The sequence below is a fragment of the Lithohypha guttulata genome (assembly GCF_036872675.1).
Source record: "Lithohypha guttulata strain CCFEE 5908 chromosome Unknown scaffold_2, whole genome shotgun sequence".
Classification (NCBI taxonomy): domain Eukaryota; kingdom Fungi; phylum Ascomycota; class Eurotiomycetes; order Chaetothyriales; family Trichomeriaceae; genus Lithohypha; species Lithohypha guttulata.
The window spans coordinates 4,188,122-4,206,729 of record NW_027042751.1 but is presented as its reverse complement, the minus strand read 5'-3'; the positions used below and the strand labels follow the sequence as shown (position 1 = coordinate 4,206,729).

Below are 18,608 nucleotides of genomic sequence, written 5' to 3'. Positions count from 1 at the left end.
TCGCTCGAAATTCAAACACAACGTGAAATCAAGAATATGAAACTTGAGATCTATCGCAACCATGTACGACGTATATAATGGAGCAAGCATTCCTTCCTCGGATATCTTCAAACACTGTCCGCTCGGGATCTGATGTTGGCAACGAGGAGCCGTTCGAAAGTGTCAGCGGTACACCCGAGTCGCCGTTCGTCTTATCAGTGCATTTAGCATTACGTTTCAGCTAGAATGCAGACAGGTGAGCTATATTGACTATTGCCAATGGTGCTGGCTGTAGTTGAATTCATATACCAAGCCTGTAGCAATCCAACGTGGAATCTAAGGCTTATGCGCAAATCCAACCTGCGCAAAGCCTTCGCTACTATACCCCAATCTGTTCTCTCCTTCAGTCTGCCCGCGAATGTATTGCTTCCTGTCCTTGTTCCATTTCTGGTAGGTGGACCGTGCAACGTGGTCAGGTCGATCGTCCGTCCCTGAACGTACCCGTATCCATTTAACTTTTGTCTCCACTTCAGCAGCCTCGGCAAGTCTGTCAGCATCGTCTTAACTCAGCACGAGCATAATCCTTTGGCTCAATATACCCGGATCTATATCGAGCAGTGGCTTAAAAGAAATTCGGTCGTCGATTAGCAGGTTTGACCAACCTCGGTCGCAGTGTTAATCTCAGCATGATTTGAGCTGCGTTAGCAATACTTAATCACGACAACCCTTCACTAAGAGCACTTCCAAGCGAAAATACCTCAGGAGGGCTAGCCTAGGAAAAGTGGTCAGCAAACTCGTTCACAACATGCCTCCCGACAAGATCAGACCATTCAACGATCCACGAGTAAGCCTCAAGTCAGCTATCCTAAACGGCTATACATATGGCTATCTACACAGCCTTCCACCTCAAGGAGCTCCAAAGCGAGGCACAATCATTCTAGTGCATGGCTTCCCAGATATCTCATTCGGATGGCGATATCAAATCCCACTCCTGACTAAGCTCGGCCTTGAAGTCATAGCCCCAGACTGCCTGGGATATGGCCGCTCCGACAGCCCTCCAACAAGCAACATATCAGCATACACATACAAGCGCATAGCAGACGACATCGAGGAACTGTGCCGCCAGCTCGGCATCAGCACAGTCATGCTCGGTGGTCACGACTGGGGTGGTTCAATCGTATACCGCGTCGCACAATTCAAGCGCCATCTAGTCAAAGCATTCTTCAGCATCTGCACTCCATATGAGATGCCCAGACCTTTCTACACACCACTGAAACAGCTGGTCGCAAAGCAACTCCCAAACTTCACTTATCAGCTACACTTCGTCTCTGGCGAACTCGAACAAGTCATACGCTCACCAGCTGAGATTCGCGCTTTCCTGAACTGCCTGTATGGCGCACGCACCATCACCACAGACGGGACTCGTGGCCAGACAGCCTGGGACGCCACAGGCCGCGTCGCACTTGACCTGCTTCCAAAGATGGGTAAGACCAAGCTCCTTACGGACGAGGAGATGGACTATTACGTCAATGAATACAGCCGCCACGGCATCAACGGACCATTGAACTGGTATCGAAGCCGTGAAGCAATGTATCTCGACGACCTGGATTTTTTCTTCGACGGACCAAAGACAGACGCGGAGAAATACAAGAAGAAAGTTATCGGGGTTGAACAGCCTTGTTTGTTTGTCTCTGCGACAAGAGATCAGGCGTTGCAGGAGTGGATGAGTAAGTCTATGGAGGATCGGATTCCGAAATTGACCAGGAGGACGGTCGAGACTAGTCATTGGGTATTGTGGGAGAAGCCGGAGGATGTGAATAGGCATATTGGGGAGTGGATGGAGAAGGTGCTGGGTGAGGAAGGGAAGAGTAAGTTGTAGTTATAGCAAGAATGTAGGGTGTCTCCGAGGAGACAAGCTATCGATTTTGAAACATGATCTCAGCGCTCGTAGATGATCTAGCTTGATTCTCTAGTATGGTGTCTCGGGTAATCGTCATGTCTGCGACTATCTCTTGTTATATAGAGGTTCAGCACTAGAGCTGGTGTTGACAACAGCACCAGCCGCAGCAAAGTAGGTAACACCAAGTGCAAAGCCCTTCGCAATCTGCACCGCCTCGTAAACGCTGGTCCGCCGACGTACGCTCTGGATTTATATAGATCTTCAGATCAGCGGTGGCATTGCCGCCCGGCTTGACGACTGTGGCTGAGTTGACTAGATAACGTCCCTTCCTTTGAGGAGGAGGATGTGGCTCTGATGGTTCGACCAGAACGTTTTTCTCTGGATTTGCGTTCGATGGTTTCTTTTCGATTTCGTGGGTGTCTTTCGAAGACATCACGCTTGCTCGTGTTTCCATGGTGTTATGTGTAAAGGGGCAGGTATGAAAAGTGGAGGTTTCCAAAGAGAGAATATTCTGTCAATTGACTTGCAGGAGAACAAGGTAATACCGACAACACCAGATCCTGATAGACATGGTCTCGCGTTAGCTATGATGAACATAGCTGTAGTACAAGGCTGAGCCAGACTACTGAATCTTCTTCATTAGTACCGCGAAGGTATTGCAAACAGCTCTGCGCGTGGCATCACGATATACCTTCGTGATAAGCTGTCTAGCGTCTCTGACAACGTCCATCAAACGTTTGAATTGGAATCCGGAGTCTCGGGCATCCCACATTCTCCATGGTGGCCTTTCCGAGGCTCTTGTCCTACTTCGTCCGGTGCAAACCTACTGTTTAATACAAACAAAATCCGATTACAAAAGTGCTAGACATATCGAAGTAGGAGACAAACATCCGACCATGCGCACCATTGGACAAATCTTCCCCGAGACGAGATGCCCAATTTCAGCAAAGCTGAGCTCATCATGCTGCTCCATCTCTGCATTTGCTGTAACACTAGGTCTTGCAGGAGGGAAGGCGTTCGCTGCTCACGTCCGCTTCGATCAACTTACTCTCCAGTCTGGCAACCTGCATTCGAATGATAAAGCTGGATTTTGAAGGGAGGAGACCATGAAGCAAGTCATCTGGTTATTGTACAGCTACAAGGTTGTTCACGTGGTACTTGCAGATTAGCTGGAGTGTGAGTCGCGTCATTTACGCGTGTCGACCGTGCTCGACTCGCTGGTGGCTGGGCCCGCCAACAGCGTTCTGGAACCTTGATCGATGAAGTTGGCTTTGTCTCACGATCGATCAGTGAATACTTCATCGTGGCAGTCGCGAGAGCTCGGTGACGAATGCACGGCCTGGAAAGATGGAAGAGTCACCAAAGTCAGGCGTGCCATTCAGGTGAAGAGTGTATTCTGACCAGATGTCCAATCAGATACCACGTTTTCCTCATGGGGTTCGATGCTCCGCTCGACTAGCAACTTGCCGCGAATTTGCAGAATTGTGGTAAGGTTTACGATCGTGTCTACCACAAACTAGGCGTCAGTATATCTTTGTCCTAGGATCTTGGCACGAAGCATACGAAACGCTCCTTTCACGCCAGGAACATCAAGGGGTATGGCGGTCATCTCTAGACTATGACGGACCAGTCGCCACCAGATCTATCTGCTGGCAACCAGCCAAAATCGGCGAAAGCGTACTCGTGTATTCGTTGCTTTGAGCGTAAGGTCAAGTGCGACAGGTCGGGACCACCATGCTCAAATTGCAGGAAACCAGGTGCAGAGTGTGTCTTTCGTGTTCCTCCAGCACCTCGAAGAAGGAAGAAGAGAACTCAAGAGGAAATTCTGAAGGCTCGTCTGTCACAATATGAAGAGATATTGAGATCGAAAGGAATAGATGTTTACAAGGATGGTATCAAACCTGAGGATTTACCCGCTGTGACGCCTGAAGACCGTGGTAGTAGTCCGTTGAAGAGGTCGCCAGCTGATGTAACTCTGTCGTACACACAGTCTGGTTGCAGCACAATGCCCGGAACAGCATTCGTCAAACCGACTCTACTTGTTGACAATGGACGAACTCGTTTCATCTCAAACAACCTGTGGATGAGTATGGCTGAAGAATTTGGCAAGCCTGGGGACGCTCTAGATGACTCTTCTGACGAGGAGGACGAGGCAGCAGTCCTAGACGACGGTATCGACTTCCTGCTGGGCGCCACTCCAAACAGTATTGGTGTCAAGGACCTACATCCACTACCTGAACAGGTCATGACGATATGGCAAATTTTTCTCGAGAACGTCAATCCACTATCTAAGCTCATTCACATACCATCGATGCAGCCTGTGGTTGTGGAGGCAAGCTCCCATCTAGATAACCTACCAAAGAATCTTGAAGCTTTACTTTTTGCCATATACAGCGTTGCAGTGCTTACGCTCGAGCCCGGTGAATGCGAGGATATGTTAGGCGAGAAGCAGACAGTACTCCTGGCTCGATATCGGAATGGCACAAAGCGTGCTTTGGCAAGAGCAAAATTTTTGGGTACTTCTGACCTCACGACCTTGATTGCCTTTACCTTTCACTTGCTTGGTATGAGAGATGTATACGACACGAAAACGCTGTGGACATTAACAGGAGTAGCAACCCGAATCGCAGAAGGTATGGGAGTGCATCGTGATGGCACTGCGCTCGGTCTCGGGATTTTTGAGTCTGAAATGCGCAGGCGAGTCTGGTGGCAACTACTCTTCTTGGATTTCAGGACAGCAGAACTAGTGGGATCTGGAGCTTCTGGAAGTATTGGCTCTTGGGACGTGCGCGTGCCAATTAACGTTGACGACGAAGACATCTGGCCAGGTATGAAGGTAGAACCACAGCCGAGGGAAAGAATCACAGAAATGGTTTTCTGCCTGACGAGATACGATTTGGGTCAATTCTGGGTGAGTATCCTCCGAAACTCGTGTCGCCTTCCACAAAGAATCGTACACGAGTTTGACCGGTACGATTTTCCGAACTAATATTTGGCAGAAACTAAAACTACTGACTAAACAACCAGGTGGCGATTTCGCTGTCTTGTGGGATAACTTTAGACGACTTGGAGCTGTAGAGGAGAAGGAGGAAGGCATCAAAGAACTCGAACGGATGCTGGAACAAAGATATGTCAGATTCTGCGACCCGTCTATTCCTACACATTTTATGGCAATCATCGTTACACGAGCGGCCACGAATGGAATGCGGCTTATGGCTCACCATCCGCGAAGGTATTCTAAGGACGAGGATGTGCCAGAAGACGAACGACAGCTATGTTGGTCAATTGCTTGTAAACTTCTTGAGCTTGACAGCCTTGTCCATTCTTCGAAGTCGTTGACACACTTCAAATGGCACTCTACTAATTATTTCCAGTGGCATGCTCTAATCTACGTGCTGAGTGAGCTCAGGAGACTGCCACTTCAGGAGCAAGCCGATCGTGGTTGGCAGATCGTGCATGAAGTTTTTGGCCACCATCACGAGGTCGTGGTTGGTATAAAAAAACCACTTAACTTGGCTGTTGGTAGCTTGTGTCTAAAGGCGTGGAAGGCAAGAACGGAATCCTGGTCATTGAGGCAGTACGCTATACCACTCGTGACTCCAGACTATATTGAAAGATTGAGGGCAGATCGGGAGGAGAAGAAAGTTGCGCCTATACAAATACCCCTTCAATCACAAACCGACTATTTCTCGCTACGACAGAGCAGAAGACCTGAGACGAAAAGTATGCCCACGTCTACAAACTCCAATCTCAACCGTTCTGTTGGAGAGCACAACGAGTCGATGCGATCAGACACTCTCCAGCCCCAAACATCACAAGCCGAACAGCCGCAGTACTACCAGCAGCCACAAACAGATCAACCGCCATTTGCATTGCATTTTCCTTACCAAGACAATCAGCAGCAGCAGCCACAGCTCTTCTGGTGGGATCTCCAACAGAATAATTCTAATGGTCTGGACACCACGATGGAGTTCAACATGGACTCTTTCGCAGACACTATGGACTGGTCGCAGTGGGATTTCCTGTTGAAGAGCAATCGACCAGCAGGCTGATTTTGCACGTTTGACGATGAAGTTGACTGTGCCGTCGTCCAAAAATCTCTTCTCAATCGACAGCATTTCTGCTGTTGTACGCATACTCTACTCAAACACCGCAAACACGAACGCCGGTTCGTCGTTGGTATTTACCGGAACTGGCCATCTGTTCGGGTCTGCTATATTGAATAAATGAATACTGCCTAATGCCATTACCAGCTCGGTAGACCGTGACGAGAATGGTACGAAAGCCTCACCAAACGAAGACACTGACATGCATGAGGCGTCATGGCTCTCGGCCTCCTGCAATCGGTGCAGACTATACGCTTCGTTATGTGACCGGCCGAGTTCGTCAACGAGTGTTTCGCTAATCTGGGAGTGATATCTGGCTATGAGGACGTATCCAGTCTTTTAAGAGCTACTGATCTGATGCTGCAAGTTCTCAAAAGCTACACATTTCAAAGGCTCCCGGACGCTCCAATAGAACTCGACTCTGGTTCCATACATCATATAGACCTCCTCGACACACAAGCTCTTGTTGCTACCCTGCTCAGGTTGTGACAGATTCAGGACATCATTACTGACATCCAGACCGCAGTCTAGGTCCGATTCAGTATCTTCGGGTGCTATGGACAAAGCGCAAGCCATGGTCAAAAAGGGTAAGCCGACTCCTATTTTGACCTGCAATACGGTTTCTGATGGCTCTACCGCAGCGACTTCACCTGACAAGGACTCTCACGTCCAACCGACAGCTGCTACAATATCTCCTGATTCGGATGGCAAACCCGTTTCGATAGTGGCAACCTTGGGAGCTGGCATCCCGAAGAAACCAACAAACATCTTCCAGAAAACATTCAGCAAACAGCCCGCTCCCCCACCGAAAATGGCAGCAGCACCAACCAACCAGCAAGTTCACTTGCGAGGTGGTGAGGAGATCGGAGATTGTTGCTGCCTTGGATGTGCGCTCTGTAGCATGTGCTACGAGGACGACTTCTGTTGCCCTTGTTGCTATTAGGGCAAATAAGGCAGGACAGCGTTGTGGAGAGACGGGGCTAGTTCGAGATATGGCTTACTCGGGACGACCAGGATCAAGAGATCTTCTTTGCTTATACGTCAGCAAGTCATGGGAGCCTAGATACAGATATACAGTCACTAGATATGGCGAAGTGTAACCATAATACCACATCCCAACGTCTTTCCCGACCAAGGGAGCGTGTACGAGCCTGTAAAGGCATCATTCCTGCCGCATCATCATCATCCAGAAATAAGCGTCTTCCTGGTTCTCGACACCTGTGTGACCGTTGTCGTGGCGTCGTTCAAGAAGCACTTGCCAGACATGAATGACAAACATATTTGTACTCTGGAAAGTCAGAACGTGTCACTGTACCCCAAAGGAGACATGCTTCGATTACGCTACACGCTATATATCATGCGTGTTGCTGAGGACATAGTCTTGTTTGAGGTGCTATCGATAGAGACGGTTGGTGACCGACCCTGTCGTGCTGAGGGCATTGAAAAGGGGACATTTCGTGCACTTCTGCTCCGACTTGTCAGTGATCAATAATTCCCCAGACCGAATTCACGGACTAACCAGAACAAAGGCGGAATGTGGTTCTGCACATTATCTGTTCATTTGCTGGCTCGAAGACAAATCGCTCATTGGCTGTGATTCAGTGGTGAAAGTCAAGAATCCCTGACTTTGTGGATCAATTGAATTTTCTGGACAGGAGGTTGTGCTCGTAATAGTATACTGCAATCCTGACGACAAGACACCATTGCTGACTTGAGGAGATTCGACGATATGGGAACCAGATGGACCTGATACCGGAGCATTATCGTCGACAGGTAAGGTAAGAGCTGTGTTAGCTAAAGGATGGGAGGCTCGTGGTGTTGCAGACTTCTTGCCTTTGCTTCTCGTCGATTGTCGCGTGCTATTAGTGGTTGATTTTGCTGTGGTTGCACTTTGACTGTCTGTAGAACCTTGCCTTTTCCCGTTGCGCATGACGGCCGGACTCATAATCGGCAGTGGCTCGAGGGGATGAAATAGTGGAGAACAGTGAACGAAAGACATGATGAAGTGCGTTCTGTGCTGGCTATCGCATCGAGAAGCGATGATATGGATTGGCCTGTAGGGTCGTTGTTGTTGTTGTTGTTAAAGATTGTCGATGCACTAGAACGCAACATATTAGAGCTGTAGACTCCAGCTTCAGAAACTGTTCGTCCAAGTAGTGGTCCAGGAACATCCACGGCCCAACTTCACAGTGGAAGAGTCGAGGTCTGTAATCCACTTGGAAACTCCCATCATGACGATCATCATCTGTCAGCACGACCAGAGTATGTCAGCAATCGGATTGACATGGCTCCGAACATCACCTCAATCATAGCATTGTCTTTTGAGCCATCGTGAATTTGACCATAGCTTATGTTAACACGAGTCAGGCACATTCAGGCAACAGCGAAATTTCGCATCACTCTAGAAGCGCTAACAAGGAGTTTAAGATGCAGCTTACAGCTTCACCACGTATTCGTATAGATGTTGCAGGGTGTCTCCTGCCTCCACTTCAACAACACTGCAACCCAAATAGGAGCGGAGTCACGATCACGTGTCGAGTAACCAACGAGGCTGCTAATTTGGGAAGCCCAATTCCTTGCTTTCCAACCACTAGTAATTGCTTCACTAGATCAGCAATTCCGTCAAAGTGGTCAATCAACACGAGGCAGACCCTGTGGCTGTGGAAAGGTGCAACACCTTCATGTTGGGGTCGCAAGTTGACCATGTTCTACTCTCAAGCTACTTGGCTGTAGAGAAGCACAACGAAGAGACGACATCAAGCGACGCCCAACGGCCAGCTAGCCCGAGCGAATCGAGCACGAGATCATTCACAGTGAGCCAGTATACAGATCCTTGGCATCTCTTGACTCTTTCTCGAAATATCTACGCCCAGCATGGCAGCGAATACGTCCGTTCGAGTTTCCCCTAAGTAGAATCATGTTGCCTGTGTGAATGCAATACAAAATGCTCTCCATACACTTTCCAGGTGAGTGAGTGCTTCGATACAACACTTCAAATTCAAACAACATGAAGGCTGGCTCAAGATTCACTTCGCTGCTTGTTTTGAGCTCTTTGTGTTTGTGCGCTCTTATTCCGGGTAAGAAGCGTCAACGTTGCACAGCTATAGATGCTTGTTGGCCATTAGACGAAACATGGTCCAAGTTCAACAACAGCATTTTAGGTCGACTAATCGTGACACGGCCTAGTGCGGCTGTATGCCATGTCGAAGATTTTGACAGTGAAGCATGCACAATTGCGAAAGAATATTGGACAGTCAGTGACTGGCGAACTGATCAGCCTGGAGCCTACACAGCGGTGCTCTGGGAGTATGGTCCGGTCGATCAATGCTTCATTAACACTACAGCAGAAGCACTATGCGACCAAGGCTATGTGCCGCACTACTCTGTCAATGCGTCTTCAGTTGCGGACATACAGGCAGCTGTCAAATTCGCAGACGAGAACGATGTTCTGTTGACCGTGAAGAATACTGGTCATGACCACCTTGGTCGCTCCAGCTCACCTGGCGGAGGACTCAGTATCTGGACTCATGGTATGAGAGGCATAGAATGGCATGCTGCTTTTGTGCCAGAGAATGCACCTGCCGATGTATCCACATACCCTGCTGTTACCGTTTCAGCTGGTGAGCAATGGATCGATGTGTATGCTGCAGCAGCTGAGCAGAAGCGTGTTGTCGTTGGTGGCCACGCAAGAACAGTTGGTGCAGCAGGCGGATGGTTCACAGGTAGATAACCGTAAGACATTACTGAAACATACTGAAGCTAATATTCTTACAGGTGGCGGTCATTCTGCATGGTCGAACAAATATGGTCTAGGCATTGACAATGTCCTGGAGCTTCATATAGTCACTGCCGCTGGTGAGCACAAGACTTTGAACAAATATACCAACTCCGACTATTTTTGGGCGATTCGAGGAGGTGGTGGCTGTGCCTTTGGCGTTATCACGTCCGTAATATACAGGACCTACCCAGAACCAAATCATATTCAAGCAGTCTTTGTCCAAGTCAACGCCACATCCGTTGAGTCATTCAAACAAGCAATAGAAGGAACTTTCCAAGCAATCGACGCCATGACAGCAGCAGGCTATACAGGCTACGCTTACATCCAGAGACCAGCAGACGGTACGCCAGCGCAACCCACAGGCTTCGGTGGTTTCTTCAATCTAGCCGACGGCAACGAGCTGACACTCGCAAGCTCAGCACGATTCCTAGAACTCAACGCAATAGCAGGCGTCTCCTCCTTTGTCTTTCCTGTCGAGTACCCGTCTTGGAAAGCTTACACAGACATGTACCTAACAGACCTCAACATCGCCCAAAACGTCATCGACGCCTCACGCCTACTCACGCCCTCAGTCATCTACAACAGAACCAAGCTCGACCCTCTCCTAGACATGATTGTTGAATACGGTGCCGGCTTCAACTTCATCGGTCGAGTCAAGAACGATACTCGAGCCGAAACAGCAGTTCATCCAGCCTGGGCTGAGTCAGTCGGTGTCCTCAGCTTCGGAGCAAACTGGCATGACGAAGCATTACTCGAGGAAAAACGTGCGAAGAAAGAGATGGTGATTGAACAGAGCAGACGGTTGAGCAAGATCTTCGGACCAGGTCAGGGCACATACGTCAATGAGGCTAATCCGTTTGAGCCCGAGTGGCAGGACGTTTTCTGGGGATCGAACTATGAGAGATTGCTCGAGATTAAGAGGAAGGTCGATCCGACGACTTTGTTTGTTTGTAATCGATGTGTTGGAACGGATATGATTTTTGAACCTTGAATGATGCACATTGCATTCGTATCTACCAGGTGTGGCTGTTATTTAATACTTCGTGTCAGTGCATCATCAGAGCCTCTTCGCTGTTGCCTCATAATATTCAGACTGTAACATTTGTTTTAACAAAGCCCTAACCCAAGGTATATTCCTGTTGTCCACCGTCAATAGTGATGTACACAACCCAAAACGCCATGTACACAGCACAACTCCAGCCCCATCCAATTCACCCAGTACACCTCTCCGTCGCCGGTCTCCAGCCAATCCCCATGCCCTCCATCAACCGTCTCTCCCTATCCTCCCAACCGTCTCCATTATCCGCAACCTCCCCCTCCTTAAGCTTTCCATCCCTTTTCGTCTTAGGACTCTCAAGATCCAATACGGCCCCCGACACACGATCCCTAATACCACTACTATCAAACTTCCAACCATGCTCCTTTCTACACCAGACCCTGATATCTCGCTCGAAAGTAGTCGCGCCACTCCAGCCGAGGACCGCTGCGCCTACAGTTCGCCACGGAGAGATGATGATGTCCACTCTCCTATGTATATTCGGATTCTTCTCGTGTTTCTCCTCGTCGAAGTTCGGGTCTTGCCATACGCATAGAGCTTTATCGAGGGTATCGAAGCCGTGGCCGCCGTGGCCGGACCGATAGGGTAGGGTTTGTTGATCGCGATCGCTGTTGCTGGTGTGTAAGGTCAGTGTGTGGGTGATGTGGCCGGCGTCTTCGAGGCTTTTGACGACGTCGATGATCAGGTCTTTTGTGTATTCCTCGTTGCGGTGGGAGAGGATCACGTCGACGTCGCCGCATTGGGATTTACCTCTTCGGTAACCACCTACAATCACGCAGACCATATCTCTCGGATCCCAGTTAGCGTCTGCCTTGCCATCGTCTGGTTTTGTCCGGTTCCCTTTGTGGTTGTTCTCCTTGTTGCTCCAGAACCCTTCAGGTATGTCGCGGGAGAGTCGTGCGTGGTAAAGCACGATGTCGGCTATTTCCTCGACCTCTTTCCTAGGTATTTTGACGAGGAACTCATCGTAGAATTTGACGCCGATCTGCTGAACGCGAGTTAGGGTACTCCAGCCATACTCTACCAAGTCGTCAAGATCTCTCCAGCCGTGATCAAAGTAGAACTTCCTCGCCGTCTCAGCACCGACTCCCCAGATGTCATAGAAGAGCCGCAGATGTTTCAGATCGTCGTCGTTCTCCAGATTCTTGGTGACAGCGAGAGACCGTTCAGAGTCCGCCGCTTCTTTGGGGACAGAAGTATACCACTCCGCCCACAAAGTGGCTATCTTCTCGCTGCAACCTGGCAATCGAGCAATTTCACTAGGATATGTGATGGAACGCGGGTAAGCTGAAAGTGAAGCTATCGATGTCGAATACGCCCGTACACCTATTTCGTCTAACGTCAGCGTACGCGCTTCTTTGATCTTGAGAAGGTGTTCTATAAAAGCTTGATTGACTGGTGGCATGAAAGTTGACCTCAGGCACGAGTAATTAGCACGTGGATGAGGTTCAAGCATCCATGAAGGTAGAGGTGGTAACGATGAGTCGTGAGCAGTTAGGAAGTCGTGCTCGGAAGTAGTAGCACGCTTCAGAGCCGGATGCGTAGCCGTGAGCACAGTATGGTTGCCATGTTTCTGATCACGAAAGCGACGAGGACTCCATTTCGCTGTTTCGGGTGTCTGATGGCTGTCTTTGGAAGCGGTCCGAGTATGTTCAACGATCGAGGTCGAGCTCAAGACCGAGCTTTCCTGTGAGCCGGATGCCTTTGTAACAGTGCTCGAAGCAGTCAAAAAATCTGATGTCGCGTTGATGTATGTTACCACGCCAGGAGGCGCAGTCGATTTGGCCGCTTGGTCTTGAGGTTTCGAGCCCGTACGCCCAGTGTAAACCAGGTATGGTTGGTAAGGCAGACGACGGCCAGCTTCCAAACTCTTATACAGCCAGTCGATCTTAAGTACGACAACGCGATTCTGAAGGTCGATTGTCGAAGTTTCGTTGTCGGGTCTCACGTTACTGTCATCTTCACGTTCAGTTCCCGAGCCGTCTTGAGGGTCGTTTCGGGCCGGTGCCACTCTGCGCTTCTTACTCGGTGGTTCCCCAGAAAGTGAAGTCTCCTCTGTCCACACACCCTTCGTTCTAAGTTCAAATGCAGCTCGTTCCTTCTGGCTTATCTTACCAACAAAGATCCTTGCTTCCTCTGCGTTGTACGACAATTGGCCACCGGCTTCAAGTACAGCATCTTCAGCTTCATGCATTTCATTTTCTGGTAGATTAGCTGACAAAACGAATATGGGTGGCAGTGATGCTAGGTCAAGCTTGGGCGCGTCAGCCATATTGGTGACTTGAAGCTCTGATTTGCTAGCGAGCCAGACGCAATTCGCAAGGCTAACGCATTTGGTTTCAGTCAATGTTCCTGGCTGTTAGACTTGCGTCGCATAAGTTTGGTAGAGGATCTCAATCAGGGAATCTAATGTGGTTAAGCACGAGTCTAGCCTATACCACTGGAAACACTGTCGAACGACTTCCAATCCAAAAGACATTTGAATCGTAGCATATTGTGACCAAGATCGCGTCACATTTCAAATGCGAAACGAATAGTGAAGGAGTGAGCCTTCGAGCGAAAGATTGGTGACCATGACGCCCGGAGAAATGATCCTGGTGGCTGGTTGTGTGGCATGCCGTACTACGTCACAACAACCAACACGGAGTGAAATATCTGATACAGACGACAGACAGAGTTACGTACAACGATAATCGTTGAAGAGCCCGTTCTTGTTGAACTGCGTGCGGTATGTTTTACTCTCAAGACGTACTGCCAAACCACCCGATCCCTAGAAGATTTTTGTCAAAACTGGATAGATTGCGCCCAGCCTCACCAACGCCATGCTCTATCAATGAATGAGATTAATATTTATGATCAATATATCTGGTAGAGATGTGGATTTGTGCTTCTGGATTGCCGCCCTTGACGCATTTCGCCCGACCAGCATGCGTTCATGGTGGCTGAACACGATCAGTAATCTGGACTTCCGAAATACCTGCTTCTCCTGTAACGTTTACTGACTTCGAGGAGGAGATTAGTGACCACCAGTAGTCGGCAGTCCCAGATACACCTTGAACGAATCGTAGATCAGCCACTGGAATGCAGTCAAGGTACCGATCATGACAATTCTGACGGGCAATCCGTTCCACAATCCACTGAACCCGATGTTACCATATATTCTGCTCATTGCCTTGCCTGCTGATTCACCAGCTGCCACTATGTTAGTGTGTTCTTAACAATGGAAGATCTCATCGACTCACCTTTTCGATCGCTGTTGAGTTTGCTGACCATCACGTCTGCAGGATGACTCACAACCGCACAGGCAATACCAGCAATATATCCACCAGCAAAGCTGACACCAGTTTGGGCCAGCTTTCCATATTCGTCCTTCTTGCCTCCGAGAGCTTTGCTATAGATGAGGTTGACAACCTCTTCAAAAGTTGCGAACTTGCACATCGTGTATGGAATCTGCCTACCCCACAGCGGTACGATGCCGGCGTAGAGCTTTGAAACACCACCTTCTGCGGTTGTCTTTGCCCACGCTTCTCTCAGGTTCTTCGCGTATGGTGGGACTGTAGTCTGCATTCGTACTTTGAGCGCTTCGAATGGACAGAGGAAGATATCTGCAATGAATTCTGCAGAGGCTGAGGCTCCAAGGTAGACAACGGTACGATTCGTGTTTGGGAAGAGGTTATCGCCGTAGACATGCTTAAAGACTTCGTAAAAGCCGTATTTTCCCAGCCCCTGAAAGCTATAGCCCACAAATGTAGGTGCCCAACCAGTAAAAACACCGCGTAGGCCTTCTTTCGAGTATATCGTCTTCCAGCCCTGGATGTTCGAGGTATACAGGCTCGAGTTGACCTGCCTTCTGGTCTTCACCAGGTCAAGAGGGGTAACGAAGGTGTGCGTCGGTCCACATGCTACTATCCCTCCGAACATACAAGAAGCAAAATATTTCGTGCTGTTTGGCTCAATCTTGCCAAATGGATAACTCTTCATGCCAGGAAAATTACCACTGCCATGTTCAAGCTGCGGTGGCTTAAGAGAGGTACTTGAAGTCATGTTGCGGTCGTGCCCTGGAGGTAGCCGTGTGAGAGGTGGTTGCAACGCTGTTCTTCAATTGTCGCTGGCTGCAATGGGAACTGCAAAGTCGAATGGACTCGTGAGCTTTCTTCCAGTAACAGCACCGAGGTCACTGAGCTTCTGGCCTTGCTGCTCGAATCGAGCGTGAAACACTGCCAACACGCCAACCGCAGCTATAAACGCGATCACAGCAAGTAAAAACAATTCTACGGCAAGGCCGAGTAGTTTGCTAAAGTTTGCTTGCAAGAACGTGCTTCTGCTGGTGTAGAGGTATATGAAGAGAATGGTCGGACAGGCGAAGAAAGATAGTATGAGAGCAGTTCCTCCATTTTCAAGAGCTCCGACCAGATCCATGGAGGATGAGGTGAATGGGAAGTGCGGCACGCTCACCAATAGGCTCAGATGAGATAACGCGCCTGAGAAAAACAGTCAGCCAGCGGCAGTGATGCAAGAGTTTGACCTGAGCTTCCGGGAAAGCTTGTGGTACGTGGGCACTAAGCTCTAATAAGCAAGGCAAAGCATAACAATCCGATAAGCTCACGCCATGATGCAAGACTGCAGCAAATACAAGATTTTCCTCCCTGCCAGGGGGTCGTCAGTGCTCCGAAGATCCCATCGTTCGTGTTGGTATCGCGATGTCACCTACACGACGTGAAGCGAGAGTCGGCAAGCACACGGCACGAACGACTTTGCTATACTGAAATGTCTGGGACCCCACGATAAGCCGTTAACAATGCAACAGTAGCCAATACAGTATTACTATTCCTAACAATTCTATCCTGCTCTCAAGCAGTCCGGCTGCGGACCACCTGATATAGTCCTCCGCTATGAAAATACGATATACCTACAATGTACTCCCAACAATCCCTTTCCGCTGACTTCCAAGGTGGCAGCTGGATTTATTCCGCCGCTTCCTGCGAGCAAAAGATACCCTTTGCGTACCACAAGCAAATTCGCCGTGTAACCTTGCAAATCTTTGAGACCCGTGCACTCCTTAACTCCGTGCTTCGTATTTGCTTTCGTCCGTGACGTGACTAATATAACGGACGTCCTTGCTTTTGCGTCTTTTCTTCGTCTCAACACGCTGAACCTCGTATTCCTGCAAGCAGTATGAGCTCATGTTAAAAATCCAGTACCTGGAAGGCCCCTCAGTCCAGTCGCAATTGCCAGATATTTCGGTGGTCGAAGCTTGTCCGTGGCTCGGGACATATGCCAGAATGCGAAGTGCTGTCATGTCGCTGTATTGTTTGGGCTGCTGAGCTTTTCGCACACACTATTGATGTTGTTGTGCATGATCGCAATGCCTAGTATGCGTCTCCCATGATTGTGTCTGTGTTGTGTATATTTCTTGTTGGATCCACTTCTCCTTCCCTGATTGCATAGTCACTCGAGTCAGGCATCATTGCTGACGATGAGGGCCTCGATGGCGACGGTTCGGGAAAGCTATCTTTAGGTGAGAAAGACCAAACCTTGAAACGTTAGCATGATATACCGTCTCAACAGATAACGTTCTTACCTCCATTACAGTCCTGTTGTTGCGGCTCGCCATGATTACAGCCTTTTCTTCCTCAAAAGCCACTCGCCATACAGCTTCAGCTGGCTGGGAAAGTTCCCGAATAGGTTGACCAGTATGCACGTCCCAAATCTTGACTCGTCCATCACTGCCGCCAGAGACAATACGGTTTTCGTCAAATTGCAAGCTCGTCACACTGTTATCGTGAGCAGCAAGACGGTGTTTCGCTTGATTGGTAACTAAAGACCACACCCTCACAGAGCCGTCGGATCCACCAGTAACTAGGGTGTTGCCTCTCATTTGTAGTTGCCCTACCAGCGATGTATGGCCCTGCAATACTGCATTACATAGACCAGTGTTGGGATCCCAGATGCGTACGCTTGTGTCGAGACTGCCGGTAGCTATGCGAGTGCCGTCAAATGCAATGGCATAGATTTGACTGAAATGACCGGACAAGGTCTTCAAGCACTTGCCCTCGGAGATGCTCCAGATTCTTGCAGTCGTGTCATAGCTGCCAGACACTACAGTATCTCCGTGGATGGCTAAACATCGTACACTGGCTTGATGTCCAACCAAGACGTTCTTGCATATTCCACTATCGAGATCCCAAATTCTCAAGGTCGTATCTCGAGATCCAGAAATTGCTGTCTTTGAGTCGGACATCTTCAAGCAGCGAACTGTCGACGTATGACCTCGCAGAACATGCACGGCTCTTCCGGTAGCCATATTCCATACTCTGACGTCTCGATCACACCCTCCACTGACCAAGATATCATCCCATGGAACCATGGCCCACACTCCCATCACATGCCCCTTAAGCGTTTTTTGGTGCTCGCCTTGAGTATTGAATACGTGTATTTTTGCGTTGTCTAGAGCCACGACAATATAGCGATCAGTCAGATGTAGACTTGTGACGACACCTTGATCAGGAGTAATGAAATGCGGTTTGCATACGCCACCTCTCTTCCATGCAGCCTCGATCATATACTTGTGGCGGAAGTGTAGATAATGTGACTGTGACTGCATCCTCTTCTTGCTCTTCGACACGGGTGAAGAAGGTTCGCTCATAGACAAACCCAAACTGGGTGCACTCGAAGACGGACCAATTGGGTCGCCGTCAATCGTTCGTTTGTTTCGCGAAGGAACATTGTATGGATGGTTGTGACTCGATCTTGGCGAAAGGTCCGACTCGACGGAGGCCGGGGCTTTTCTGTATGCATACTTCATGCACATTTCTTTCCACAGCATATCGTCATTGACCAACTTATGCCAGCGTTGTGAGACCTGTGATGCTCTGGCTAGACTCCGCGGCTCGTCGATAAAGCACAAAACCTGTGAACGTTAGCCTTACTAATGTACCGAAGAAATTAGGTCTCCTACCCTCAAACACAATTCGTCCGGGAGATGCTCAAAGGGGTCCTTTTTTAATCTCGGCGAGACGAATTGCGAAACAAAGCTCAACTGATTGCTAGTACACATGTTGAGCACTTCGGCCAAAAACCTTTGCCTTTGAGAATCGTTCAGACGCAGGAAATGATGTCTTGTGTCCCTTAACACGGCATCTTCATCAGGACCTGCCTCAGCCCAGGACAACTGGCGCTGAAAGGGAGTTGGCGACGGTGCAGGAGTAGGAGGAGAAGCAGGCGCTGAAGGAAGCATATTGATTGGGAGTACTGGATGAACAGCGGTAGATATACGTCTTGATCCAGACGTTGAAGGACGCGACTTGGTCGTAGGGGGCGGATGAGGCGCAGGCAGTTGGTAATCAGAGTCAGAAGCAATCGAGTGTCGCTTGTGGTGTTGTGACGAGCCCGAGCGGATCTCGAGCAGTTCGTGGTCTACCGGAATGTGTCTTGCGACAGGTGAGATGGGCTGCAGTATATCACTCTCAGGCTGTTCGTCAAGGTCCATGGTGGCAGCTTGCCATCAACCACCGGATAGTAGTACTGAGTGCCCAGCTAGAGCAGAGTAAGCCGACTCCTTCTGTGGTTGGAATGTTGTGATTCGTGCTGATATAGTCTTCACAAAGAGCTGGCTCGAGATATGCGCTACCGCATGTTCGATTGCGGAAAATAGATGATGTAGGACTCGGTTGGAGAGAATAGACTCTGCTTAACAAGTGAGCAAGTGTAATCTGGTACACTATGCGACTGGTGTCTTCCACGAGGGAGCAGTGGTTCCCTTCTGGGATCGGCTGACCCGGTAGTTCT

General features: G+C 49.3%; 6 protein-coding genes across 6 annotated transcripts; 3 read left to right on the top strand and 3 right to left on the bottom strand.

Moving 5' to 3' along the window:
* Positions 1 to 784: 784 nt before the first annotated feature.
* LTR64_003649 (uncharacterized protein) lies at positions 785 to 1,858 on the top strand (the record flags this gene model as incomplete). Its single annotated transcript, XM_064898003.1, has 1 exon — positions 785 to 1,858. One exon carries the CDS (start codon positions 785 to 787, stop codon positions 1,856 to 1,858), a length of 1,074 nt encoding a protein of 357 aa, XP_064756953.1.
* A 2,026-nt stretch (positions 1,859 to 3,884) lies between these two features.
* Positions 3,885 to 5,931, top strand: LTR64_003648 (uncharacterized protein; the record flags this gene model as incomplete). The annotated part of the gene is made up of 2 exons (XM_064898002.1): positions 3,885 to 4,707; positions 4,907 to 5,931. 2 exons carry the CDS (start codon positions 3,885 to 3,887, stop codon positions 5,929 to 5,931), a joined length of 1,848 nt encoding a protein of 615 aa, XP_064756952.1.
* A 2,998-nt stretch (positions 5,932 to 8,929) lies between these two features.
* On the top strand, positions 8,930 to 10,754 carry LTR64_003647 (uncharacterized protein; the record flags this gene model as incomplete). The annotated part of the gene is made up of 3 exons (XM_064898001.1): positions 8,930 to 8,951; positions 9,111 to 9,707; positions 9,760 to 10,754. 3 exons carry the CDS (start codon positions 8,930 to 8,932, stop codon positions 10,752 to 10,754), a joined length of 1,614 nt encoding a protein of 537 aa, XP_064756951.1.
* A 220-nt stretch (positions 10,755 to 10,974) lies between these two features.
* On the bottom strand, positions 10,975 to 13,092 carry LTR64_003646 (uncharacterized protein; the record flags this gene model as incomplete). Its single annotated transcript, XM_064898000.1, has 1 exon — positions 10,975 to 13,092. The coding sequence occupies one exon, from the start codon at positions 13,090 to 13,092 to the stop codon at positions 10,975 to 10,977; it is 2,118 nt and encodes a 705-aa protein (XP_064756950.1).
* Positions 13,093 to 13,836: 744 nt separating this feature from the next.
* PIC2_1 (Cu/Pi carrier) lies at positions 13,837 to 14,864 on the bottom strand (the record flags this gene model as incomplete). The annotated part of the gene is made up of 2 exons (XM_064897999.1): positions 13,837 to 14,012; positions 14,063 to 14,864. The coding sequence occupies 2 exons, from the start codon at positions 14,862 to 14,864 to the stop codon at positions 13,837 to 13,839; spliced, it is 978 nt and encodes a 325-aa protein (XP_064756949.1).
* Positions 14,865 to 15,879: 1,015 nt separating this feature from the next.
* LTR64_003644 (uncharacterized protein) lies at positions 15,880 to 18,309 on the bottom strand (the record flags this gene model as incomplete). Its single annotated transcript, XM_064897998.1, has 3 exons — positions 15,880 to 16,158; positions 16,402 to 17,730; positions 17,779 to 18,309. 3 exons carry the CDS (start codon positions 18,307 to 18,309, stop codon positions 15,880 to 15,882), a joined length of 2,139 nt encoding a protein of 712 aa, XP_064756948.1.
* Between the last annotated feature and the right edge of the window lie 299 nt (positions 18,310 to 18,608).